Below are 27,561 nucleotides of genomic sequence, written 5' to 3' on the forward strand. Positions count from 1 at the left end.
TCATGTGATCATAAATTAAGTAACTTGTTATAGGGGCGGCATGGTTTATTAGAAGGACATCAATGTGATAGCAATGTCCCTCTAGTTGGTTAGGGATGTCTTATAGAGGGTATAAATTAACTAGATTATCCTCTCCATTTTTTAACCTAAATCAAAGCTAAATTGAAAATTTGTTTTCTGTCTTCTCCTCCTCCCATCAACCGTAACCTACATTAAAACTCAAAATTTCATCGTCTTCAATTAATCGACGATTCGAAAATTAATCAAGTGTAGTGTAATGACTTATATGAGGTATGTTTTGAAAACCCAGTTACGATTTGGTTTATTTTGTTCGATTTAAGTTTAATTTCTATCGAAAATTAGGATTTTAGATGAAAATTGAAATTGAAATTTCTGGGTTTATGTGAGTTACGGTTGATTTTAACTCAATTACGAACCGTAGCTAGAATTGTTCAATTACCAACCGTTGGTAATAGTTCAATTACCAACCGTATGTTCTTATATCTGAGAATTTTCTTCAGTTACGGTTGGTAACCATTTTAGTTTACGAACCGTAACTGAGTTACGGTTCGTATCGAGCATTTGGTTATCAACCGTAAGTGGTTTTACGATTGGGTTTTCTTCAAATTTAACCAGTTACGGTTGGTAGTTCATCTTTTACGAACCGTAACTTCGATTTACGGTTGGTTATGAGCACAATTCCATCCGTAATTAGCTCTGAAAATGTAAAAAAAATTGGAATTTTTACGTACTTTAGATAACTTTGAGCAACAAAAAGCTAGTTGAGACTAATTTAGAAATATACCCGGTCATTTTCAGGTCCTGGTTCTTCATTTTGTTGGTTAATTTCTTCAATTGATTGAGATCGACCTTCTCCTCTAAACTTTTTATTTTTTAACTCTAAAAATTTAATTTTAGTTTTGATTTTGAGTTAATATAAGTGAAATTAATCACTAACACTAAACTTGACTACCATCACTAAACCAATTATAAGGATTAATTTGTCATTTCCAGTATTTTTCTTATAAGAGACACCATGAATGATCATGTAATGACCTTTTTTGTCCTATTAAAATGTCGCCCTCTAATAAATCATACCGTCCCTATAACGGGTTCCTAAATTAATTTTCTCATAGCCAAAATGTGAACTATTTCGCCATGCGATTCAGAGTGATCCAAAATGGGGTCAATATATGTCTTGTTACACTGACCACAGTTAAATTCCGCAATGAATCTCGATTGGGCAATCCAACGGTTCCAGAAGCGTTCTAAAATCTAGATTTTTCTTTTTATTTTCTTTTTGATAGACTAAAGCCGGACCCAGGTCTCTATCCAAATCCAGCACGCTGTACTAGCCCCACTGCTAGACCCAATCCCGCCAAACTCATCTATACAATTAATTAAATACAAATCTGTACTACGGTGGGGATCGAACTCCTGACTTCCTCCTTATTGAGTTGATGGTATACCACTGAGTTATGCTCTTGGACCCGAATCTAGTTCAGAGCGAAAATGCTAGCAAAAACGGTCTTTGGGAAACCATTTTAGTTTCTATGGGTAAAAACGGAAATTGAGTTATATTTGATTCTTGAGACCCAAGTTATAGTAGTAGTTTATTACTATTTTTTTTCTTTTATGACCGTTGCTTGTTTCAAGAATCCGCATTCTCATTATAAAAAGAACAATTATAGTAAAGAACTAAAAACAAAAGCGGATCAAAATATTCTCTGCTGCTACAGTAGCTTCTCTCTCTTTGTCTTTGTTTACTGTGTAAGAAGAAGAAGGGAAATAATGGCTACGGATTCCCATGATTTGCAGGTTTGAATAGACTTCTCCTTCTCTTTGATTGGTTCTTTGTATTCTTATGATAACTGAATTATGCCCCATATGTCATCAACATCCAGAGACTATTGAGCATCTGTTTTTGGAATGTCCTAATATTAAGAGTATTTGGGATAAAATGTCTGCTCACTGGGGTTACCAAACTCCTTCTGGACACGTTGATTTGGTTTACTGCATCTGCATCGTATACAAATTATAATCCAATAGAAATAAATTCATTCCTCCATAAACCTCAGTCTTAAAGTCATTTCCCAAGGTTGACCGAGAATACAAAGAAACCAAAAGGAAACAATCTCATTAAAGCTATGAAATCAGGCATTCAAAATAACAGAACATGATCTCTCTGTCACGGTGGCTATACGGCCAGCCAAATCTCGAATCATCAATCAAAGATGCAGCCAAAAGTATATACTCCTAACAATCCTATTGTCACTTAAAATGTCCATAAAAGTATATAATCCATAAAAGTGTGATAGCAATGTCCTTCTAATTGGTTAGGAATTAACCCATAGGATATATTAATTGACTAGATTACCCTTTTCACCTTAAATGGACTGATTTATCCTTACTTTTTGGTTGAAAATACAGAATTGTCCTCCCCTAATTTTACCCTAATAAAAACTGAAAATTCAAAACTGTTTGAAAACAGTTTCTCTTCTCTTCTTCTCTTCTCCTCCATTAAATTTGAAACTGATTTATCGTCCTCTTCGATTCATCGGCGATTTGAAAAATTTATAATCGTTGATTGAAAACTATATTAGAGATGTCGAAGAAGAAGGTTGACGAAGAATGTAGCAGTTCTAATCAACCAAATCCTCCATTAGGTCAAGAACATCAATTTGAAACTCCTCAACCTTCATAAGGTATGTTTCGAAAAACCCAGTTAGGGTTTAGTCTATTGAGTTTGATTTAAGTTAGTTTTGTATGAAAAATTAGGGTTTTGTTGCAAAATTAAAACTGGATTGTAGCAGTTATATGTGAGGTACGGTTGACAAATACTCCAATTCCAACCGTAACTATGGTATTTGTTGAAGATACGGTTGGTAACAACTGAAATACCAACCTTATGTTCTTGAATTTAAGAAAAATTGTTCAGTTACGTTTTTTATTTGCAACCGTATGTGGCTTACGGTTGGTCTCGTGTCTTCAGTTACGAACCGTATATTGTTCTGTAACTTATGTTTTTGGTTTTTACGGTTTGTAATTTCATCAATGTTATCAACCGTATTTGATTTACGGTTTGTAACTCAACATCCATTACCAACCGTAGAACATCCTGTATGTTAGTATTTGGCCAAAGATAACTTACGGTTGATATCGATACATCAGTTACCAACCGTATCTTCGGTACGGTTTATATCGATTCACTATTTACCAACCGTATGAGTGGTACGGTTGGTAACTGTTCATTGGTTACAAACTGTAACTATGCAGGCTTACCATTTTGTTTTGTTTTTTGTCATCTATATTATTTGTTTTACCCTTAGTAAATCAATCAATTTTTATGCTTGTGTAGGAAGAAAAAGAGAGGAAATGACCTAACCCCGATTGATCATACGCCCACCATTTTGTAGGAACAAAAAATTTACAGACATACGGTTCATATTTTTCTTTCCTTTACCAACCCTACCTGGGTCCGGTTGGTAACTTAAAGCACATTACCAACCGTATATTGTCCTGTGTATGTTTGAAGTTGTTCGGTTACAAAAATTTGTTGAATTACCAACCGTATCTCTGGACTTCAAATTTACTCAGAGGTACGGTTGGTAATTTTCTGTTAGTTAACAGCCGTAACTCTGGAAATCAAAAAATTTACAGACATACGGTTAGTAATTGTCTTTCCTTTACCAACCGTAACTCAGGAAATCAAAATATTTACAGACATACGGTTCATATTGGTTTTTCCTTTACCAATCGTATATTGTCCTGTGTATGTTTGAAGTTGTTCGGTTTCAAAATTTTGTTGAATTACCAATCGAAGTTGGGTGCGGTTGGAAAGTCCGAAAAAGTTACCAACCGTATCTCTGGATTTCAAACTTCAATTTGAAAATATATCCGCTATTGAAGACTTTTTTGAAAATATATCCGTTGAGACTATCAATAACTTCAATTTCAAAAAATAGATCCGTTATTGAAGACTTTTATTTATATATATATATATATATATATATATATATGCTTATCCTACTTGCTTGGACTTACACCTCCACTTGAATTCCATAAATAGATCTCTAACCTTAAACTATATTATGGCTCCAAACCTTGAATTCACTTTGGAAGAAGATTTATGTATTTGTCGCAATTTTGTTCTATGCTATCCAAAAAGAGGAGAAGAACGACGTCGATGTGGTTTTGTGAGTACAAGTTATTTGAGTACTTTATTTGAAAACTTTTGTTCTGAAACAGGTAACCCTAATAACTGCAATGCAATTATGTTGTATGTTTGTTATGGAACTATTCGGGATAACGTTCAAGAATATATGGCATTAGTTCGTATTATGGGTGAAATACGTTTAAGGGGTGAAACTGACGCTGAAGTTTTAGAGAGCTCTATTCAAGAATGGAGGCGCTGGAAAAGGTCGAGTTTTCAATACTTACCTCATTTCAACATCCTTAAAGACTTCTATCGCACTCGTAGACCCGGATATTAGTATCATTTTAAGTCGCATGAAAGAATGAGTTGTAATTTCATTTATATTTGTAATGGTTTCATGGTTGTAATGTTGGTTTAGTAATGAACAAAATACTTCATTTATTCTTGGTTTAGTCAAAATAAAAAATACTTTCAACATTCTTTGAACTACTTTGAACATAATACTTCATTCTTCATCATCGCTCATAAGTACGAATTGCTTCGGCATAGATTGAGTGATGGCCTTCCATAATTCAATCCTTTCCTCAAATCGATTGCACCAAGTCTTGGGGAGTTCACCGTCACAACCAAATTCCCTACACAATGAAGGTAATAGACTTCCTTCATGCAATCGGAGGCCAATGTAATGATTTCCTTCCACATGCCCCATTACAACTGTTTTTTTAATTGACAAGTCTTCGTCAAACGGAACTCTTGTTGGTGCAAATGTAATGCTCAAGTCTCTGGAGATTAAATGAATGACGCGGTTGAATGCGTTGGCGAGTAGTTGGCCACATATAGGCATGTGCATTCAATATTCACTTGTCAAACATATGTTGCCGGTTAACCGCTTTTCCATTTCCTTGAAGCTCTCATTTAACACCTCATCGGTTTCGTTTCTTTCAACTCTCATCATCGGATTATAGAAGTCGCGGTAACCACGTAATTCCATTAAGCTTTTTTGCCTTACGTAAGTAACTTGGTCACAACCCCACCCTATCGCGTCTTCAAAGGGTCCAAGTTGATCCATGAAGACATGGTAACCACAATTCCCATCACCATGAACATCCTCCGTGACCTTGATATAACCACGAATATAGTCGGGTAAAAAACGAAGGTAATATTCATAGGGAATGTAATGGTTCCGGTTATATCGACCATTCTCGTCTCTAGGTGGTTCTTTAGGCAGTCCTTTTAGATGAATCCTCTCATTCTCCTTGTCAGCACTTGACGGAATTATTTCAACCATCGGACTCTTTCCATTGTTCCTTGCTAATTGTTTAACACCAACTCTACCAACAAACCTTTTTATTAAACTATTTTGGGAGGAAACCTCGGGACCAACATTGGAACCTTTACATTTAAATTCATCGTATTTTTCTCCACTTTCTTTGCAACCTTTTCCTTTATCATCAACTTTGTTTCTTTGTTGTTCTTTAGAGCGATATACCGGACCTCTTCCTTTAACATCAATTTTGCTTGTCGTACTTTCTTGAGTAGGAAGCTAGGTACATCTTTGTTGTACATTTCGACGGCTTGGTTCCCCTTTATCCGCTTGACCTCTTTTTCGTTTGTTTCTAACTTGCACATCATCCTCTTCCATCTCATCCTCCGCTTCATATTCCTTTTGCAACCATTCATAACCACAAGGATCAATTTTCTTTGATTCTTCCGCCAATTCTCTTGCTTTTTTATTTCCTACGTACCTTTTTTTTTGGTAGGAGGCCTCCCCTTAATCGTCCCCTTTGGTGGTTCCTTGATATCATACCTAAATTGTGGATATACGAAATCTCTCAAGCTACTCAACCATATTTGCCTTTGGCCTTGACATAGTGAAGCATATTTCTTTTCTAGAGCTCTTCCAATCTCGGTATCGGCAAACGTTCCTAGAAATTGATCATCAAAAATTGTTTCACGGGAGGATAATTGTTTCCAAAAGGGATCAACATCTTGAATAGGGATCACTTTGTCTTGGTACGTGGATATAACATGCCGACATGGGAGTCCAAAACTTGTCATGTTTGGAAAAACACACTCTTCTTCATAATCGCCCCATTCATAATGTTGGACTTCATAAATTATCTTCTCAATTGCTTTGTGCGAAACTTGATGTGTAATTCCCCTTAGACACTCATTGTCTAACCATCTGGTGTGTTGCTTGCACTTGATTTTTTTAAAAGACTCCATAACTCTATCGTGATCACATAGGAAATACGAATGCATGGTTTAGAATAACGTAACTAAGCCACCATTACAACTATGAAGTTTCTTCTTCAACCGGTTGTGAGATGACTCCACCATACTTGTAGCTTGGTTGTCATAGTTCTTATATTGGTTAGTGAACGCCGATATGAATTTCTCTTTGTGTAGATCCAACCAATTATCCAACAAATACTTCACAACACTTGGATAACCTTTTTTCCACTGAGCCACTAACATACGAGCTCTATCCTCATATTCATCCACGGTGATAGAATAGGTCAAGGCTTTCCACTCCGTTTTAAAACTTTCCCATTTTTGTTCCGCCAACTTGTCATCCTTCTTAAACTTCTCTTTGGCATCCTTTTGTTGATGTAACGGTAGCTTCTTTATTTTTTCCATTTCTCTCTTTTTGGTTGGACGGACAAGGCGCATGCACTTAGTTTCAATACTTTTCCACAAGTGGAACGTGCAAACAAGGTTATGAGCTTCCGGGAAAACCCTCCTTATTGCATTCAACAAATCTTGTTCCTTGTCGGTAATAATGACCTTTGGAGTATATCCCTCTACGTAGAATAGCTTCACTTGGTTCAATGCCCATACATAGCTCTCTTCGAGCTCATCTTTCAAGAAGCAAAAACCAACACTAAAGGAGCATTGGTAGAAGTTTGCCCGACAAAGTTCAATAACGGCATCTCAAACTTGTTGGTTTTGTATGTGCAATCCATTAGAAGGATTTGATGAGAGCACCGTGCCAACTTCACAAACTCGGGATTAGCCAACAAAAGATGTCTTATTCGTCCTTTCTCATCATCATCGTTGAATACAGAGTAGTTATGCATCTCCCCAAATGCTTTAATTGTTGCATTTCGTGCCTTTGTTCCCATTTCTTAGCCTTGTATTTTTTTCTTGCATTGTAGATGTTATCCAAATTAGAAGCATTTTGAGGGTTTCTTTCCTTTAAGTGAGCGAGGATATCAATCGGCTTCATACGAATTTGTGTCAGTGATTATACGATATTCTCTTCTTCTTTGGTAAAGCGTCCAACATAAGCGTGTAATAGCAAACTCTCGGGTATAGGGTGGTTATGACTACCACATACAACTTTCTCCAAAAACCACTTGTTTGCCTTGTTCCTTTTAAACTGAAGCTTGAAGGGGCATCCTGTCTTCTTACTGAAAGTAGTATTCTTCCTCTTTGTCTTTGCTGCTTGCAAGGTATCCTTTTTTGCGTGACTTTTATGTTTTCCACTACACTCGCAAACCATTTGAAAGGCACTATATTTAGTGGTACCATTACAAACTATGATACACCTAATCAACTTGCCTCGTTCTCTAGCCCACTTCTTTGCATCGTCTTTCTCCTCCCATGTCTCCTCGGTTAAATAGTGAGAGCTAGAATCTTTGGTGAGAAGTTGATTTGCTAAAGGTTGGTCATCCATTGTAGGAGGTACAATAAAGAGATGGACAAAAATATACCAACATTAGTCTAAACTAGGCAACAAAACAAATATATGTACACAGGTACGGTTGGTAACGATAAAAACTTAGCAACCGAACCTCGGGTACGGTTGGTTATTCGAAAATTTTAACCAACCGTACAACCATACAGAGTAATATACGGTTTGTCACGAAAATACATAACAAACCGTAGGATAGGTTCGGTTGGTAACTAATTCTACATTACCAACCGTACTAGGTGCAGTAAATACCGCCATGCAAAGGATGATTAGATACGGTTGGTATCGAAATTTCTCAACCAACCGTAACTGATACTTTTCCCCAAAATTGAAGAATATACGGTTGGTAACTGATACCTTTGCAACCGTAACCACTAGGTACGGTTGGTAATGAGCTCAATTGCAACCGTATGTTCTTCTGAAATTTTTAAAAGTTTGATATTTTTACGTACTTTAGAGAATTTTGAGCAACAAAAAACTAATGGGAACTAGTTTAGAAGTATACCTGGTCATTTTCAGTGCTTGGTTCTCCACTTTGTTGGCTAATTTCTTCAATTGGTTGAGATTGACCATCACTTTGGGTTAAAACATCTACAACATCTAACAAATACTCCATATCAGGATCTCCATCAAGAGGTATGTAGTACTTGTTTTTTCTATCATATAGAGATTCACCCACCTTAAAGTTGCCACTGAAATCACTCATTTTGGTTGAGTGAATCAAAATCTAGGGTTTCACAAATATCACATAAGTTTTTTTTTTCTCTCCTCTAAACTTTTTTTTTTTTAATTTTCATAACTCTAAAAATTTGATTTTAGAGTTATTATAAGTGAAAATTAGTTATCACACTAATCTTGATTATCAAACACTAAACTTGATTATCAATCACTAAACTTGATTATCAACAATAAGGGTTAGTTGGTCATTTTCATATTGTTTTGGATAAGGGGCACTTGAATTATCACCTAATAACCCTTTTTGTCTTATTAGTTTTGCCGCCCTCTGCTATTCCTTGCCGCCCCTATACCAAGCTTGTAAAACTATGCCAACTTCACATCTAAATTACATACTACGTGTGCTTTGAAAATAACTGAATAATGCCTTGGTATGAATGATGGAGAAATCAATTGCAACAACATAATGAACAGCTCTCTAAAGAAATATCTCTAACAACCTAAACGTGAACCACCATCCCTTAGGTAATATTTACATGATGCAACTCCAAAATTTCAAGAAATCTAATTATTCAACGTTCAGATTTGTCGTTAACCACGCATAAGTGACACCAACCCTATGAACGGGAAGCAATTTTATGCATCTGCACGGGCTTTAAAAGACCTTGTTATACATATTTTATAATCTATTTAAGAAGTGAAATTAAACATTTAAACAACAAAATCATTCTAACCTTATTGAAAAATTATATTTTTTAATGTATGCCAAATTTCTGAACCGAATTCACATCTCACGAACCGTTGACCGACTTTTGAGCGAATCCGAACTCTCTTAATGTGTCCCGATTTGCTAACTAGGGGTGTATCTAATGAATGTTTTGTCTGATACCAAATATGATACACCTCCAAGCAAATTAGTATCTCCCATCAGCAGCCATGATATTCCACCAAGATCTTATGTTCTGTAGTGGAACTTTTTTGACCAGCAACAAAAAAGAATTCGGTTACAAAATCTCTGTGCATTCAGTTCAAAATAGAGTACTGCTCTCTTTCAGAATTCATGCATGAAATAATTTGTTAAGTTTTGTACTGACACACACCCTGTTGAGACCCGTACCACCTTGGGGAATCGGCAACGTTTGCATTATTCACAAGCATCGGGTGATCTGCGTTTCATCTTTAGTGTCTCTTCATTCCAAGCTTTCCCCAATCTGATCTGTTGTTCTTCACACCTATAAATATGTTTACTTCAGAGCAAATTCATTTATCACTTGTTTTGTCTCTAGCCTTCACATATTATTATTAGTATCTTTTACTTGCACTGAAGAAAAATTACTCAGAACTTATGAAGATGAATTACCAAGTATGGGTTTTTAAGACTGCTATGAAGTTATCGATCCTGTTATCGCTTTTTATTTATGCTTCATCTGCTACTAATTACACTGTTGGTGGCGAACTGGGATGGGATTTGGATTCTCATATCCAAACTTGGAGCTCTTCACGTAACTTTAGTGTAGGAGATACACTAGGTTTGAATTCTTTTAATCACTCGATTACACTAATTTGATTGTTTATTATATCTTATATTGAATTGATTATATATTTTTGTATGCTTCTGAATTATAAGTTTTTTTTAATGTTGAATTGCAGTGTTCGTGTATACACCTGTTCACAATGTGCTGGAAGTGGACGAAGTTGGATACAACGCTTGTGCCTCAGACGACCCGATCAGTGTAGCAGATGATGGTAATACTACTGTCACTCTTGACAGTTTCGGTACTAGATATTCATTTGTGGAACTTATGGTCATTGCGGCGCTGGATTAAAGGCAAAGATAGTTGTTAACTCAACACACTCGTCTGGCTCAGGGAAGAACAACAATCAGTTTGTTATAACTACTATAATCAGTCTAATGATCAATGACTAGTAAACTGTGTTCTTATGTAGAGTCCTGTTACGGTTTACTTACTATGGTTATTGTGCACGATCGAGTCCTATTTCGAGAGTCAGTTGCTGTTGTTTCACTTTTATGAATAAAATTTATGGGTTTAGTTATTTATGTGTCTTCCCTGAGACAGGCAGGTTCTGCATCTTGTGTTTTCCTTTACCAGAGGCAAGGCAATAAATGAATTATCTGCTAATAATACAACTTGGTTCAGATTTTCTAGAAAAGAAGAAACAGAATAATAACTGGTTCTGACAAAAGAGAACTGCCAGAATTAGCAAAAGATAGGAATAACAACTCCCGCATGTCCCTAACTAGTGGTTTGCCTTTCTAGTTATAAAAATGATTGGAGGACGAGAATCATACAAAGACGGTCTACACATACTCTGGGGTGAAGAACTTAAGCACACAACCTGCAGAATATCTTGGAAACTTGAGTAATCCAGATGCAATCTGCATTTGCTTCTTATAGTCTTTAGATAATCGTTTAGGAATCGTGATAGTCATTGTCTGAAGAACTCCAGCATTGGCCAGAAAGAATTTTACCACGTCCAGCTCCAGTTTGCCCCTAAAAAGATCTCTTGTAGTCGTATTACGACTACCTTGATATTTGGCAGAGAATACTGGGACAATGAATATACTGTCCAATTATATCATCTTGTAGGTGGTCGTTGCGGACACCCTACAATCCAAAATCGTAAGTGGAAACACCAATTATAGTTTTTAAGCGTAGGCAAAAGAACCAAAAGAGATAACAGGCCTATCAAAAGGCACAAGAATGAATCTCATGATAAAAGAAGAACAAGACTAGATCAGCATTAGATTTCATTTTCGCAGTCAGTGAAAAAGAAAAACACCGCAAACATGATACCAATAGAGAAAATAAACCATACTTCCATTTCACAAACTGTAATCTATGTGGAGTAAAACAAGAGACTGTTGTAGAGCTCACAACATCAAGATAAAAAAAACTAATTAGATACAGTGAAAAGCTAAACTAAAAAACTCCGTGAAATTGCAATCGAGAGGCACCTTAATAATATATGCACCCCTCAACTCTCACTATCTCTCCCATTCTGTCTCTCTTTATCATTCTCTCAAATTCTTAGTATGTATAACAAAATAAAGTGGAAAGGGTTTTCAGAAAGAGGATGAGCACTGATACAATCTCTTCACTCTTTTCTGTCCCTAAGTTTCCACTCTTGTTGTCTTGTTTACTTAAACCCCCTCCCTCCTCTTTCCCCTCACCATAAACACTCAAAATGCTTCAAACAGAAAAAAAAAAAAAAAAAAAAAAAAAAAAAAAAAAAAAAAAAAGATTCTCCCTGGACTGTCGTATTTGTTGCATACTAATGCCGCTCCAACGCAGTTTACAATTATGATACCAAGGTTTTCATTCTTCAGATGCTGGTAGTGCAGGTGCTAGAGTGTCATAGATGTACATTTGGAGGTATCTGGGTATGAATGGTGGTTAAAGTTAGTACAATATTTAAGTAAGATCAAGCTTCACGCATATTCTGTGTTTCATAGGTGAAGAATTTCGCTCAACAGTGTCACGGTAACCTATCTTACAAATGTGGAAGACCCTAGAGTCTAATATAATGTTTATGACAAAGTACAACATGTGCGAAGTGTATGAGAAGTAGGAGGCAGCAGGAAAATTACCTTCAACGGAAGTTAGTGGTCTGACACCTGTCGCCACTGCTTCTACTGCCTCATCTCGATCCTTGTGCCAGTAAGAGTCGTGAGTCGAAAGTTCACACCAAATTTGCCTTTAAGTCAACGGAATGCTAGCCATGTCACCGATAGCTGAAAAAAGTACATCCTCAATGAAAGCTTTATTCTATAATATAATTAGACTGAAGCTAGCATTGTATTGTTACCTATATATGTCGGCGTACCAATTCAGATACACAAACACCACTTCATTTTATAATATAGATATTATTGAAATCTAAAGGAAAAATCAAAGAGGTCCCTACGCCACTTTGTGAGGATATGCATAAAAGTTATGACATCTCTCAAGAAAAAGAACACACCAACCATTTATATATGATAAAATACATTACTAATGCGTTTACTGTTTTTAAAAATTAATAACTCGTGACTTTCGTAATCCATGTCTGTTTGTCATGCTCGCATAGCTGAATAAAACGATTGGTTAAGGGAATTTGAAAGAGAACCCCCAGTAAAATTTTGAAGAAGATGCATACTAACCTTTGCTGGTAAGTACTGGCTACACTCTTCATGATATTGTACATGAACTCATCATCTTCCGGTTCATCACCATAAGCTTCTGGTTGTGTTACGCCGTTTCTCAGATGTATATATTCATGATTAGTTTTCCCCATTCCTCCCATGGATGACACACTCTCAGCAGCAAGCCATTCAACGTACTCAGACTCACAATCAACATATCCCAGCACTTACATTGCCCTGCAGGGCACAATCAGTGTTTAGCAAGATAATAGCTATTCGAAGATGAATATAAACTTCACAGCAAACACTATATTATAAAATGGTGATTATTGTGCAATCCAAAAGATCTAAAATCTTTTAATCCAGGATAGATAAGCCTATACAAAAGCTCTTAAAAGAATATGCATTTCAGCCGACACATATAACATCTCCCAGTTAATCTAAAATGAGCAATTCTCATGCAACTTATAGCACCTACCCAAAATGCAGACAAATAATCAAACCTTATGATGAGTTCATTTGAATACAAAATTAGCTTCGCATCAGTTGAGAGATGGTCGCCATTCGGACAGGGAGAAGTTATGCTAGCAATGCATGTATGATTCACCTGGCAGATGGTCTCAGAAATATGTGTAAAAAAGACGGCGTTGGTGGATGCATGGAATAAGATGGAATAGACGCAGTAAGCTAACGGGCTACATATTAACTAAACTGAGTACACACAGGTTAGTGATAAAGCAAAAAGACAGCAATACCGATGGTGTACCTCTGACAGGAAAACCATGTCCCTTGATGGGCGCCCCACAATCGTTTCAACCATGAATTTTAAGGCACCGAATACAACAGTACTGCAGGTATGGTCTATGACTTCCCAGCGAATCAGGCACCACCTAGTACATGCATTATTTAGAACGGAGGTGTAAACATTTTAAACTGAGGATTAGACAGGGTTTTGCGAATTATAGTCGTAGTACATCATTTGTTACCTGGGTACTGGGTTGGGGACTTCAGCTCTACATCTATTTTAGCAAAGATAACACTCTTCTCCACGACTTTCGTAAAGCAGACATTGCAACCATTCATATTCCCATCCACTCTCATGAATGATTTTTGTAGCAGATTCTCGACAAACTATATCGTGGACCAACCGAAAAAAATTGTCAAAACAAATTAGTTTAGAAGGTTGTAGAAATGGGCAATCAAAGAATGGAAAAACAACCAAGTTGTCCACGGAATGCACACCAAGTTTGGGTTCTAAGTTGGTAACAAACGTTCAGAGAAGTTTTTTCTAGTTGATGAACTGTTAGAGTGTGGTGTTTGTGAAGCTTTTACGTGGCATATTGCTGGTGCTGGGAGTACCTTATTTGGTTATATATAAGCAAGAGACACATGCAATTAAAAAGATAAAGTGATTGTGAGCTCAGTGAGAATTAGTAGACCTAATGAATTAATGTAATTACCGTGTAAAACGGCAATACCCATTAACCTGAAGAATATAAAGATATGGAGGAAATCTTATTGCCATGCATAATCCTTCTACCCATTACCCAGAAGGTAATGGATTCTCCTACAACACGTCTTTGAACAATACTCAAGGCTCTAGGCTAAGTAGCAGGAGGCTAGCATCATCTGGCCTCCCAAGGGAACATATAACAGCAGTATCAATTGAAAATCAATATGAACAGCAAAAGGGATAAAAATTAACAGAGAGAGCGAGAGAGATAGTTACCTCGGCAGGAATCAAAAGTTGATGCTGGAGTTGAAATTACTATCGCAGGAGTAGGAGTAACATCATCATCAGCAACAGTTGCTTGCTGAGACGTAAAGGCACAAAACTCTAAAATTTGCCAAACCCAGAAAACCCCAATTTGGAAAAAACACTAAATTTTGCCTAAACCTAACACCCTATATTGCAACATCGTTATGAATTTTATCAGGATCCGCAAACAGGAGGAAATCCACAATTCGAAATAACAACGAATTAAAAACCCTAGATATCATGACTTGAGAAATTGAAAAATTAGGTGGTGATCGTATTTGCTAGATTATCTTCTGAGAAGGATTTATTGCTGCAATTACATCACCTTTGAAGGATTATATTCGAGATTCAGGAAGCACTACATCACATTTCCCTTAACCATGTTAACCCCTACGGATCAAACAGATTAAACCCAAGTATTCTGCTCGAAGCCTAGAAGTGGTTTCAGAGAAGCAAAAGAGAGAAAAGAGGGTGCTCTGAATTATTGAGAAAAAAAGGTTTGGCCCCCATTAAACGATGTCCGTCTGATAGCCCTGGCTATCATGGACACAAACCTCATACCTTTTTATAAACTATGATATGATGATCGAATCCAATCTACATCGTAAGCTAAATGTGGTAATCGTCAAGGCAAACAGCTGGTCTTTGCCTTGTAGCTTTCAACTTGGATTAACAACAGACACCAACAAGAAGGTCAAATTAAGCACTTCAGATTCTTGACTGGCTAAGCTTTTGTGAATATCATCTGACAAGTCTAGTTAGGGTTGAATTCAGCTAAATATAACAATGCCATGTATGAAATTCAAATTTCAAAGTACAATTTTCACCACCAATTTAAGCCAATACATTAGTATTCCCAAAACTTTGTCCCAAAAAGGAACACGGTTGCTCAGTGTAGACAATGATGATCATAATCAAAACCTGAGAGCATCATTGCACTGAATCTATTCATTTTAGTTGCATAGTTTAGGTGCCTTGTCACAAAATCAGGGTCTTTCAATAACTTGCACCATGCTTTTCAATACACACCTGAACTGTAACATTGACTTGACAGGGCCTAACAATGAAGTTTAATACGATATCTTGACACATACCTGCTGCATATTTAGAAGGAAAAAACAACCGAAAACATACATTTCAGACTAAACACTCATTGCTGAACTATAAACAATATATGCAGATGTCAGGAACCCAACGACCGCAAGAAGATCCAGGCTTTACGGTCGAGTGCTGTGATGATGTCATGACTGTAATTCACAAAGGGTAAGTGAAAAAAACAAAATCCTTTGCATTGGATAAACAGAATAGCAGGACTTGAATTGCCCAGTTTTGAAGATTCTGCAACAGACTAATTAAAATTGTAATTCAATGTTTGCAAGGTTACAGATCACAATATTAGATTACAGCAGAATTTCGAAACTAAATTATTTTTTACTGAATACTACTGGTACAAATCTAGTAAGTTGAAATAGCATAAGGATTCCAAGCTTGGTGGCGCATAGGCGTCCGCATACCACTGTGAACTGGTGTTTCTCCTCCTTGATCTCTCATAGGAGTCATATATGGGTGTAGTGGAGTTTGTGTTCGATGCATGGGTGTCTGACTTCCAATACCCTGTTGAGGTGCTTCACTGGATGAAGTGAAAACACCCGCGTCTACAGATATCTCCTCACGTTTAACTGTAACAATTTTCATCTGAGACTCCAATTCAACCCGAACTAATTGACTATTGCGGCTCACAACACGACCACTGCATCCCTTGTAGTTTCCAAGACGGATTTTCACAATGCTACCAACAAATTTATCACGCCCTCCTCGCCCAGCAGCAGCTCCCCTATCTCTCACCCCAGAATCTAATGGAAGTCCTGTAGAATATCTTCTTGGTGAAGGGGGGATATAAGCTGTCTGTCTTGAAGTTGCACATCTTGAGGGCAGGGAAACCTTGGCATTTGAGCCAAGACTGTGCTTGCACACAAATAAAACCAGAATGCTCCATGTGATGGCGATCATTTATGAACAATATACCTCCACGTATATGTTCGACAGAACCTTGTTTCCCTTGGCAAGGACCCATGAGAATCTTCACAACATCTTTCACAGACACGTCATTTCTGGAACGATCTTTGGCAGTGTTCCTCCTATCATCTATCTTATATTTGATCTCCCTCAACTTCACTACTGCAACCACAGGTCTATCAGGATCTCCCTTCAGCACTTGAAGTGATTCACTCTCTAATCGTATAATCATCCCAAAGCTCATGTCAGCAAGCATGACAAGGTCATGTAATTCATAATCTCCAATTCTGGTAGTAGCTCCAGGAGCTACTTCAGAGCTATCCACAAGGTTGTCAGCAAAAACACTGATATCCTCCCTAGTCGCATCAGATACTAAAATGAGCACATTACTAAAATGAGCACCAGAGACGACCTTCACATGATCCCCAAGCTTGAAGTACTTGGAAACATAATTTTCATTCACCACAATTGTTGTATGCAGGTCCTTCCGATTTGGTTTGATATGGAGGTTACCGTCTTCCACTTTCTCGACGCATCCCATCAGATTTATGAGATCTCCTTTGACAATAATAACAGCATCACCCTTCATAAAATGGAATTTTCTCCTGTTTTCCACGGAAGTGGACATACCAGACTCACAAAATCTTTCAATCTCATCGAAAGATGGTTGAATATTTTGATACTCAATTGATTTCTTCGATACTGTTTTATATAGGAAACCATCTTTAAACGTCTTCCCATCAATCACATCGAAAGAAATTGCAGTGCTTCGTTCCCTCCTGGAGTCTACTGGTTTGTTAAGGTTCCTTGCTTCACCTGAATTCACAAGACGTTGAGGCGGAATGATCGCCTTCTTCGAAACTTTTCTACCATCTAATTTGTCAGCAACAGCTTGTAAATCAACCCTTGGGATTAGCTTAAGCATAACCATTTGTCGCATATCAGGCACACTAACAACTTTTGCAATATCTCCTTTATATATCCCAATCTTTATCCGCACCCACATATCCTTCACAATGTCAAGGGCTTTGCCTTTTGCTGAAACCACATCAGTCATTTCTTTAATTGGCACAAGCACTATTTTTCTGGTATCTAACATTTTGAGACCTTTGCAAGCCTCTCTGACATGTGCCTCCTTATCAGCTTCGACGTAGATGTAGTTCTGGAGATAATCAAGAGCGATGGCAGACCTTATATGCATCCCAGGCTGATCAATGGCACATTTCTGCATAAGGCAAAAAGCTGCCTCTCGCTCACGACCAATCGCACATTTCTTCATCATAGCTTTGATACCGTTGTTGAATTCTTGTCTCAATCTCTTCGATATCTTCTTCACCATCAGAAAGCGAAGGATGAGGCCTGTATCCATGTCTCTTGTCATCATCATCTTCTTGTTCATCATTAGAAACTATAAAGGGATCTTCTCCTTCCCATCAGTCGACTCCTCTTCATCGCTACTTGCAACAATTGCTTGGTCGTCAATGAATGGCGCAGCAGCAGAATTTTGTTTCCTTTTCTTTCTACTTTCTCCATAATCTTCATAATTATCATCTTCCTCTTCATCATCATCATCATCAGCTTCTTCAGCAACATCATCTACAAATATTGACCTCATTCGTTTCCTACTCGAACCACCCTTACTTTTACCACCGCCACGACCACCATTACTTGCTCTGCGTCTGCCGTGAATGTTATACTCTTCTTTTTCTGAAAATTCATCATCATCGCGATTCAGAACAAGGGTGTTGTCTCTCGCCATTCTCATACGCTCTGCAACTTCTAAGAAAGATTTTTGTAGCAGTAAAATTGTTTGTAAGGAATTGAAGCGTCTGGGGTGGTATATTTATAGTTGTTGGTGGTTTCTATATTCAGAATTCCCCGAGTCGGTGTATGAATTGGAAACCGATTTAAAATGGGTTTCCATATTCAAATCAGACACAATACATCAAATTGGAATGTAAAAATTTCCATTTTTTTGTTCTCCTCTTTCAAACCCAAAACCCCCTCATCGTTTCTACACTCTTCCAATTTTCTTCGTTGAACCTCCAATTCCTTGCAATTTTTCATCTTCAAATCTTCAACTTTATAGAATCCTCAATCTCCTTACCCTTTCTCCATTTTGGTACATTACTCTTCTTCTCCACCAGATTCCCAACCAAAAAAAAGAAGGTCTCCATTGTTGTTCTTCATTAAGTTCGGAAACTAGAGTCTGAGTTAAATTATTTACTTGCGCAGCTGGGACTAACAGAGCCTTCTTCTTCATCACTTTGACAACTCTAGCAGCCTATATCTGTTACAACTTAGAAGATGACCAAGATAATTTTAGGTTTTCGAATTTGGGGGAATCGAAATGGAATAAGACCAGAGTTTATGAGTCTGAAATTGTTTTGTGATTGAATAGTGTGAAATCGTGAATATGTGAAAACTGAACGGGCTATTATCGTAGTTTCAGAACTTCCTGACTCTGAGTTAATTTTATTGACCGATTTAACCATCAAATTGATTACTCCATGTAGAAAAATTAACTTTGGCACACCATCCTGGCATCTTCTCTTATCCTAGCCCATTTTATCTTTCATTCCCCCTTTTCCAGATCTAAACCCAAAAACGAATTATCCTGCGTCTCTGTTTAACAAGCCGAAGGCCACAAATTTTATTTTGCTTTAGGGCACCAAAATCCGAGGACCGGGCCTGGATCCAATTGATGAATTTTTGGGTTAATATCCAATTGAAGATGATCAGGTCAAATATTAGCAATAAGTGATTCAATTTGCATGACATTAATTTATGAGAGCAACTTCATCTAAATTTTTTATTTTGTAAAACTTTCAATGGAGATCAAAGATGAACAGAAAGGTGGAGAGATGTTCTTTTTGAGCTATTGTTGCTGAGGAGGAAGAGCCAGAAAACATTCGCGTGAAAATTAAAGCCTTTACATATGACGTGGACTTCCATGCGTACAACCACGTCAGCAGGTGCAGTGAGTAGTGTGCTGTTTAGTGTGGGAATCGCATTTCTATTTTATTTGGACCGCTATCTCTGGCTGACTCGGCTGGGGATTCTGTCTTTTACTGTTTTCTGGCAGGAGTCCTACAAGAAGGTTAAAGACCTAAAAGCATATATGGAAATTTATTTGCTGCTGCATCAGGGTTAGGTGCGGTAGAGAGTTAATTTTCTGAAAGCAACATTAAACTTCCTGTACTACTTGGAAAGTGTAAACCTCACTTTCTCTCCTTTTTTTCCATTTTAGAAGTTTGATGTTGGTCAAGCCAAACTTCCTCTTTGTCTCTAAATGTAACACTGGAGTTTGACGTATAACAAACAGTAAAACAGAGAGTCTGCAGAGTAAGTCTGAAATTCAGCTACCTACACTACAATTAATAATAATGCAACTTAAACTTAACTATTTAAGGTGTACAACTTGGTAGTACTTGTAGCTCCTGCAACAAGGAAGAAATTAAGGAAAAGAAGAGAGCTTAGTTAGGAGACACATCTGGTTGAGAGACTGAGTTATTTTTTCCTTTGAATAATTTCAGATCGATCTTCTGTTAGCAGGGTACTTGGAAGGATATTCATATATGGATCAGTCGTCAGATAATGTTGCTTTGGTCATTTTTCTCTCCATCATCTTGTATGCGTTTGCTGGATTCCTCCTTGGTATTTATTCTTGATACTCATTAAATATATGTGCTGCATCTTTGAAAGAATTATGAAGATTACGGAGAAAAAGCCAGAACAAAGCAGCAGTGACCATGCAGGACATACTGTGGTGCAGGTGGATGTGGAGATGGTGGGGAGGAGTTTGGAAGTATGATGCTTTAATTAAGAAATTGACCATTAACGGAAGAGAAATACAACTAGTACAAGTGAAATAATTTAGAGTCATGCTGATCTTAAGTGTGTGTTTGATAGAGAGATACGATCAAAGTATTAGGAATGCCGGGTATCTGCTGGTTAAGGTTAAGATTATAATCATGTACTTGGTATATATATGAGTTATTCCAAGGTATGGATGAACGTTAAAAGGAGTTGTTAAATTTATAGGAAAACGTTATTGTTTAATTAATTAAGCTTTCTTCTGTTTAATTTGTTTGTTCAACTAATATATTCTTCGGTTTCCCAAGCAATCAATCCTCAATTATGTTGATTTCTCTGCTCATCTTTTCTTCTTCTTTGATTCATCGCATTTCGTTACCTATAGAATGAAACATCTTGACCCTATTGATGGATCATCTCTAACCCTTATTTGCTTGCGAGGAAATGTTGTTCACAGTGAAAAAACAACAATGCGTGCAGTGTAAACTATATACATAAAGATGGATGTTCACTAAGTTGTGTTGTACTATTTGTCACTCAAAATAGTGAACTAAATGTTCTCATATTTGCATTAATTTTCCATTTCAAAAAAAAAAAACTGACTATGAACTGAGCATAATGATTTTCCAATACGCATGCAACCACTAATATTTTATCGAAATGAAATTAAAATTGCAGGTTATTAATACATATAGTTTATTCATTAAGATGTTGTTCAAATCTTGAATACATCTAGGGCAGATTTTCCGTCGAGCCCTTTTGCTTGAAAGTGTGTAATATATCGTGTATTGTTGTTTCTCTATATTTAGGACGATCAGATTCCGACAACAACTCCTTGATCGGTCCATACTTCCTTGATGATTGTTTAAGACGGGTACCATGAAAAAAGCACGCAACTGATACTCCAGGATTCTCAAGGTTTGCTATATGCTCCACACTCTTAAGACGATCATTGGATAAAAGCTGCATCAGGAAACATGAAAACATTAAATAAATATATAGAGATTGTGGTTGCAGGATACAAGCCGCATTCTGCATTTCTTAATAACAATCAATGGCCTAGAATAAATCACTTGCCTGTAAAAGATCACCGATGTTCACGATAAGAGCACCGGGTACCGGAGGGACTTCAACCCATTGATTTTGATGAAGTACTTGAAGACCACTAATGTGGTTATCTTGTAGCAGTATAGTGAGAAAACTTGAATCAGCGTGTTTGGCTGTGCCAGTAGTGGATTTTCAAAGCTACTTCTCGCGATCGTAAAGAGCAGATTTTCCATACTGATATTGTGCCATTTTTACTATGGCAAATATGGACTTCGCGGAATACTGTGGTATTCCAAAATGTGGTCTTACAACAGTCTATTAGGAAGACTACTGAATACATAGAAGCATCACTATCCATCCACAACAGCCTTCAATCACACGGTACTTTGGTTGGGAATTTCCTCGCCCAGGCTTTTATAACCTCAATATTGATGGCGCCTCTAATGATGACCATGATGCAGGTACAGGAGGAGTCATTAGAAATGATGATGGATCCTTTATTGCGGCCTTCTCCAAACATATATACAACAACGGCAGCAATATGGCCGAGCTTCGTGCACTCAAATATGGATTAGCATTGGCAGCATCTCTCCAGATCTCTCACCTTCAGGTGGTTGGTGACTCAGCTTATATAATAGACTTAGTTAATGGTTTTTGTGATATTCCTTGGTTTTTTGTAAACACTCTCAAGGATATACATAGCTTGGTTAACTGTTTTCACGAGATCTCCTTCCGCCACAGCTACAGAGAAGGTAATTTTGTCGCAGATAAATTAGCAAAGCAAGCTGTTTCTGCAGGTACATACCAAACTTGGATTCTAGATCCACCACGTTTTTTGTTTACTCTTCTGTATGATGATTTAGTAAGGCTCACATAGTCTGGTTTAATATACATTTCCTTACCAAAAAAAAAAGTGCTGCATTTTTTCCAGACGTTGTGCATATTTTTCAAGAATGCTAATAGGGGGTATCGAATTTGTTGGGGGTGTACCACTATACATACATGACAAAAAGAAAAAAATTAGCTTTGGGTTGGTACATCCCCAAATAAAATGGCACCCCCATTAGCAGCCTTGCATTTATTCCATCTATGTCATGACATCATGCACCCAAATCACGTCCGCATCTTGAATGGTTTCCTTTGATTTTATTTCGTTTCATTTTTAGTTGCATGGTTTCCTTTGATTTTATTTCACTTCATTTTCAGTTGTCTACCACGGTACTAGCACCGACAGAAATCTCGCCCCTCACACCCTTTCAGTGGGACCCATATACCCACCCCTGCTAACTCCAGCGGATCCCAGGGCTCTCTCATGCGGGATTTTTGGCGGTGAATCCCGCCGTCAACGTAGCATCACTCCATTTTAAATGCATAAAGATTTCATTTCATTGCTATTTTCTTCCTAATTCAAAACAGTGACCAGTCAAAGAGTCATCACTAGTAGGTAATAAAACAAGTCAAGTCTTGTTTGTGTTGTCACTCTCTCAACTTCTATAAATACTGTAGAAAGCACACCGATACATCATTTAATGCATTCTAAATGAACCTGAAGATTTCATTGGCGATTTTCCTCCCAATATTAAACTGGAGCAAGTGCAAGCAAGTAAGAAAATGGTACTTTGTATGCTTGCCCATAACAACTATTGCAACAACCATAAAAAAACACCTAAAGTTATGAGAATCGTGTTGGAAAATTTGGGTATAAAACAGAGGATGATAACACTAAAAGAAATTGTTGTACTCTTGACTTTCACGGCTTGAATAGATTTTCTTTAGACGATTATTTCTACCCTCCCAATATCAATTGGCGATTGCAACAGGTATGCGAAATAATACCTTCAGGATACAATGAAAGTCCTACAACAGAGAAATTGGATTCAAGGTTTACACCCGTTGACCCAATCAAGAACACACTAGAAAGAATTCTGATGATGCTAATTTAGAAAGAGAGAAAACAGGTTGAATTCATGAATCAGAATGGAAGAATGCCTTCGCTACTTATAGGGATTTTCATGCCTGTTAGTAATGCCTTTTCATCGCCAACAGACGCTTCCAAAAGTCATCAATGGTGGCTTATGGGAAAAGATCCCCTGGATAGCGACAAACAATATTGAAAATATCCAACAAATCGCATAATGTCTATGAAAGCAAATGAGCCTTTTCGGACACCGGGATTCAGTTGCTAATGAGAGCATCAAAAGGTATAACTTTTCCCTGTGGGCCAGAAAAATATTGAATGATGGACCAAAGAAACCTGGCTAAATTGGGGCCTATACCACTTAATTGGGGCCTATAGGTTTTTCCTTCTCACACCCCAAATTACTCTAGGCATCCAAACCTTATAAAAATACTAATTTACCTCCACATTAATTTCTAAAACCCACTCATATAAATTCTAATCTTTCTATTTTCAGTAAATCCAAAATTAAAAAAACCTAAACCTAAAAAATCTTTCCATTTCTATCATAAACTTTCTTAATTCTCAAAACCCTAATCAATTTTTTTTTCATCCTCTACTCCAACGATCTTCGATCCAACCAAGAAGAAGGTAAATCTCCATCAACCCATCTTCTTATCTTATTGATTTACATCTTTAAATTATCGTTTTTGACAAATCAAAATTCTGATTACACCCAAAATCGGTTTTTATTGACCTATCGAATAAACCGATTCTTGATTTTTTTTCGACCATGAAGAGCATGCACAATAATCGGTTTACATTAGGATTAAAATTATCCGATATCGGCTTAGAAATGAAATATGAAAATACATCGCCAGAATCGGTTTATATATGTAATATGTATAATCCGATTAATATAGTCTTTTCATCCTTCTTTCAGAATCGGATTTTATACATGTACCACATAAACCGATTTTAGTGGTCTCTTCATAATCGGGTTACATATATTTCTTTATGTGCCGATTTCTAACTTGATTTTTGTTTATTTTTTGTTTAGAATGGACTTTGGACACCTACCATTCTACAATCGCGATTTAACCGTGGAGGATATCTTGAGGCAACCACAAAGAGTGTCGGTGAGGAACCTATACAAGTTTGCATTCGGAGCTGAAACCCGGCTTGAACAAGCCCTGACATTGATTGATAAGCTTTCACTTGAAGAGCTTATTGAGGTCGTCACCTTCGCCAGGATGAGGAGAAACATGATTTCATCTGGTAGGGAGGTCCATGCAGAAATACAAGATATGTGGGAACTAATGACTGAAGCACAAGCTGCTGCTCCTGATGGTGGTGATGATGGTGCTGGTGCCCCTGCTAATTGTGGTGCTGCTGATGGTGGTGATGCTGGTGCCGGTGCTCCTGCTATTTAAGTTCTTATGTTTAAGTTTGGCACACCATCCTGGCATCTTCTCTTATCCTAGCCCATTTTATCTTTCATTCCCCCTTTTCCAGATCTAAACCCAAAAACGAATTATCCTGCGTCTCTATTTTACAAGCCGAAGGCCACAAATTTTATTTTGCTTTAGGCCACCAAAATCCGAGGACCGGGCCTGGATCCAATTTATGAATTTTTGGGTTAATATCCAATTGAAGATGATCAGGTCAAATATTAGCAATAAGTGATTCAATTTGCATGACATTAATTTATGAGAGAAACTTCATCTAAATTTTTTATTTTGTAAAACTTTCAATCGAGATCAAAGATGAACAGAAAGGTGGAGAGATGTTCTTTTTGAGCTATTGTTGCTGAGGAGGAAGAGCCAGAAAACATTCGCGTGAAAATTAAAGCTTTACATATGACGTGGACTTCCATGCGCACAACCACGTCATCAAGTGCAGTGAGTAGTGTGCTGTTTAGAGTGGGAATAACATTTCTATTTTATTTGGACCGCTATCTCTGGCTGACTCGGCTGGGGATTCTGTCTTATACATTTCCATATGGATTATGCAGGCCGATCACATATATAAACCGATTAGTGTCGGTGAAAATTCAAAATTTAAAATGACTCTAGGTTTACTTTGGTCACAATAAAGACCGATTCCTTGTGGCATATAAACACAATCGGTTTTATAGTCCTTCTAAAAGACCGATTATTTCAAATTATTACACGTTTTTCAAAAAAAAATAGTCGCTTGGGACTTTCTCTATAAATAGAGACCTCACCCTTGGACCCCATTTGCCCCAAAATTGATCATTTTATTCCCCCTCACTCCATATACTCCACAACTACTCATTTCATACATATACATACAAGAAATGGCATCATTCGTCTCCCCGGAAGATTTGGCAATCACAAAAGCATGGTATGTGGAAAATCGGCTTAGACGTCAATCCTACGAAAGAGAGGATTCAACAACCTTTTGGGTTAAAGTGCACAAAAAATTTATCTAAGAATTTGGAAATCCTAACGCAAGAAGTGTTCAAGCCATCCATGAAAGACACCTAGTCATCGAAAATGCGATACTTGCTTTTTTAGCTCTCCAACCTACGATTTTTAACGCTCGCCCCTTCACCTTGTCCATTGCACAATTTGTAAGTAATTTTGTGTGTTTTTTACATACCCCATGTTGTGTTATCTTCCAACGAAACACCACTAACAAATGTAAGCTTTTTTTTGTAGCACGAAGTCGTGAAAGCACGCTACTTGGAAGTAAAGGGGAAGCATTCGCATTCAATGCAAGCTACCACTTCTTGGCAGATAGAATCCCGGAGGATAACCCGGACTACTTGGATGCAGTATCGTCTTCGTCGGAGGAAGATTGATGGATTTAGAAGTTTTTGTAAAGGTTTTGTGGGTACTCCTCTATGTAAACCCTCACGAGACTATAGCTCGTCCACTAGGGTCGCCTAGGGGTTTAAAGGCTTGATGCATGTGCTAAATGCATCCTACAATAATAATGCGATGAATGAAAATTGGTAATGAAAGGAACAATCGGTTTATATATGTCATAAGAAAAATCCGATTTTCATAATCGGATTATAAAACATGTCAAAGTAAATCGATTCTGGATATCCTCTGGTTATTCTAAACACCAATCCTGAATCGGTTTACAAGTGAATGAACATAAACCGATTCTGTGTAACTTTTACGAAAAAAAAATCAAAATGTTGATGTTTTGATGAACTCTCTAACATTAGTTAATCTCACATCCAAAACAAAATTAACCCCTAATATGATTAATTAGTGCTAATTAATCAGGAGTAAAATAGGTAGTCTGGTAACTATTTTGATAAGGGGTGATGTAAAAATTTCTAGTGAACTTTTTTGTCATCTAGCTATATGCCCCAATTAAGTGGTATAGGCCCCAATTTAGCAAGGCAAAGAAAATCTAGTCAAAGTATTTTTTTTTAATAGGAAAGGAAGTTTCATTTGATATAAGATTTTAAATTGACAAATTGTTCTTGTCCTGTTGGATTAGAGACTTCATCCAGCCAGGCTCATTATTAAACCAATCAAAGCAAAGTAAATGAGTTCGCGCAAATTTTGCCATAGAGTCTGCCAAGTGATTGGCATCTCTATGAGCATAAGTGCAAACCCAAAATTCAAAAGAATTTAAAATGGTGAGAGTATCTTGGACTAAGTTTTGAGTTGTCCATTATATTGTTGTTGTCTTTCCATTGACTGCCAAGATTACGTGTAAACAATCTCCCTCAAGGTGAATCCTTTTCCACCCCTTTCTTTGTGCCCATAGAACTGCTTCTAGTAACGACTTGGCTTCAGCCTGCTCCGGGTCAATTGCTTGAGATGGACCTCCTCGCAATCCATTGTTGATACCTGCAAAATTTCTACAGATTAGACCCCAACCTGATAACACATTCTTATTTAAATGGGAAGCATCAAAGTTTATCTTGTAAACATCATTTACTGGAGGCTTCCATATTTTGCTAGTCATATTTGTTGGTCTCAAGCTATTTGGATGTAGAACTTTTGTCATATTCCAATCATTCATCTGTAAAAGGATGTTGTTAGAAACCTGAGTACTGAAAGCCTTATTGTCAAAAACTTTCCCACGTCTAGCTTTCCAGATGAGCCAGATCATAAAACTAACTTCTTCATACATCTTATAGTCTTTTTGCACAGCAATGTTCACATTAAGAAAGAAACTGCACACCCATTGATGTAAATCCTGATTCTGCAGAATAGTTTCTAATCTAGGATTAACTGCATTCCAAACTGGTTTTACTATAGGGCAATCAAAGAATAAGTGTTGAGGAGATTCAACACTAGTATTGCAGAGACTGCAAGAGTTATCATGGTGTCTGGTACACCTAGCTAGCCTAGATTTAGTG

At 37.2% G+C, this 27,561-nt stretch overlaps 3 protein-coding genes, 1 long non-coding RNA gene and 1 pseudogene across 4 annotated transcripts; 1 reads left to right on the forward strand and 4 right to left on the reverse strand.

The window, feature by feature from the left end:
* Positions 1-7,403: 7,403 nt before the first annotated feature.
* On the reverse strand, positions 7,404-7,835 carry LOC113346719. The gene has a single exon (XM_026590249.1). The coding sequence runs from the start codon at positions 7,833-7,835 to the stop codon at positions 7,404-7,406; it is 432 nt and encodes a 143-aa protein (XP_026446034.1).
* Positions 7,836-9,879: 2,044 nt separating this feature from the next.
* LOC113346805 (blue copper protein-like) lies at positions 9,880-10,354 on the forward strand. The gene is made up of 2 exons (XM_026590362.1): positions 9,880-10,057; positions 10,179-10,354. Exons 1-2 carry the CDS (start codon positions 9,880-9,882, stop codon positions 10,352-10,354), a joined length of 354 nt encoding a protein of 117 aa, XP_026446147.1.
* A 1,438-nt stretch (positions 10,355-11,792) lies between these two features.
* On the reverse strand, positions 11,793-15,099 carry LOC113325743. The gene is made up of 6 exons (XR_003348124.1): positions 14,402-15,099; positions 13,659-13,803; positions 13,439-13,562; positions 12,691-12,909; positions 12,139-12,282; positions 11,793-11,927 (listed from the first exon to the last, which is right to left on the reverse strand). It is a non-coding gene; the product is annotated as an uncharacterized LOC113325743 (long non-coding RNA).
* A 686-nt stretch (positions 15,100-15,785) lies between these two features.
* On the reverse strand, positions 15,786-18,947 carry LOC113325754 (annotated as a pseudogene).
* Positions 18,948-20,995: 2,048 nt separating this feature from the next.
* On the reverse strand, positions 20,996-21,559 carry LOC113346879 (1-aminocyclopropane-1-carboxylate oxidase homolog 1-like). Its single transcript, XM_026590457.1, has 3 exons — positions 21,513-21,559; positions 21,341-21,428; positions 20,996-21,226 (listed from the first exon to the last, which is right to left on the reverse strand). The coding sequence occupies exons 1-3, from the start codon at positions 21,557-21,559 to the stop codon at positions 20,996-20,998; spliced, it is 366 nt and encodes a 121-aa protein (XP_026446242.1).
* Between the last annotated feature and the right edge of the window lie 6,002 nt (positions 21,560-27,561).

This window comes from Papaver somniferum, chromosome 1, assembly GCF_003573695.1.
Source record: "Papaver somniferum cultivar HN1 chromosome 1, ASM357369v1, whole genome shotgun sequence".
Taxonomy (NCBI): domain Eukaryota; kingdom Viridiplantae; phylum Streptophyta; class Magnoliopsida; order Ranunculales; family Papaveraceae; genus Papaver; species Papaver somniferum.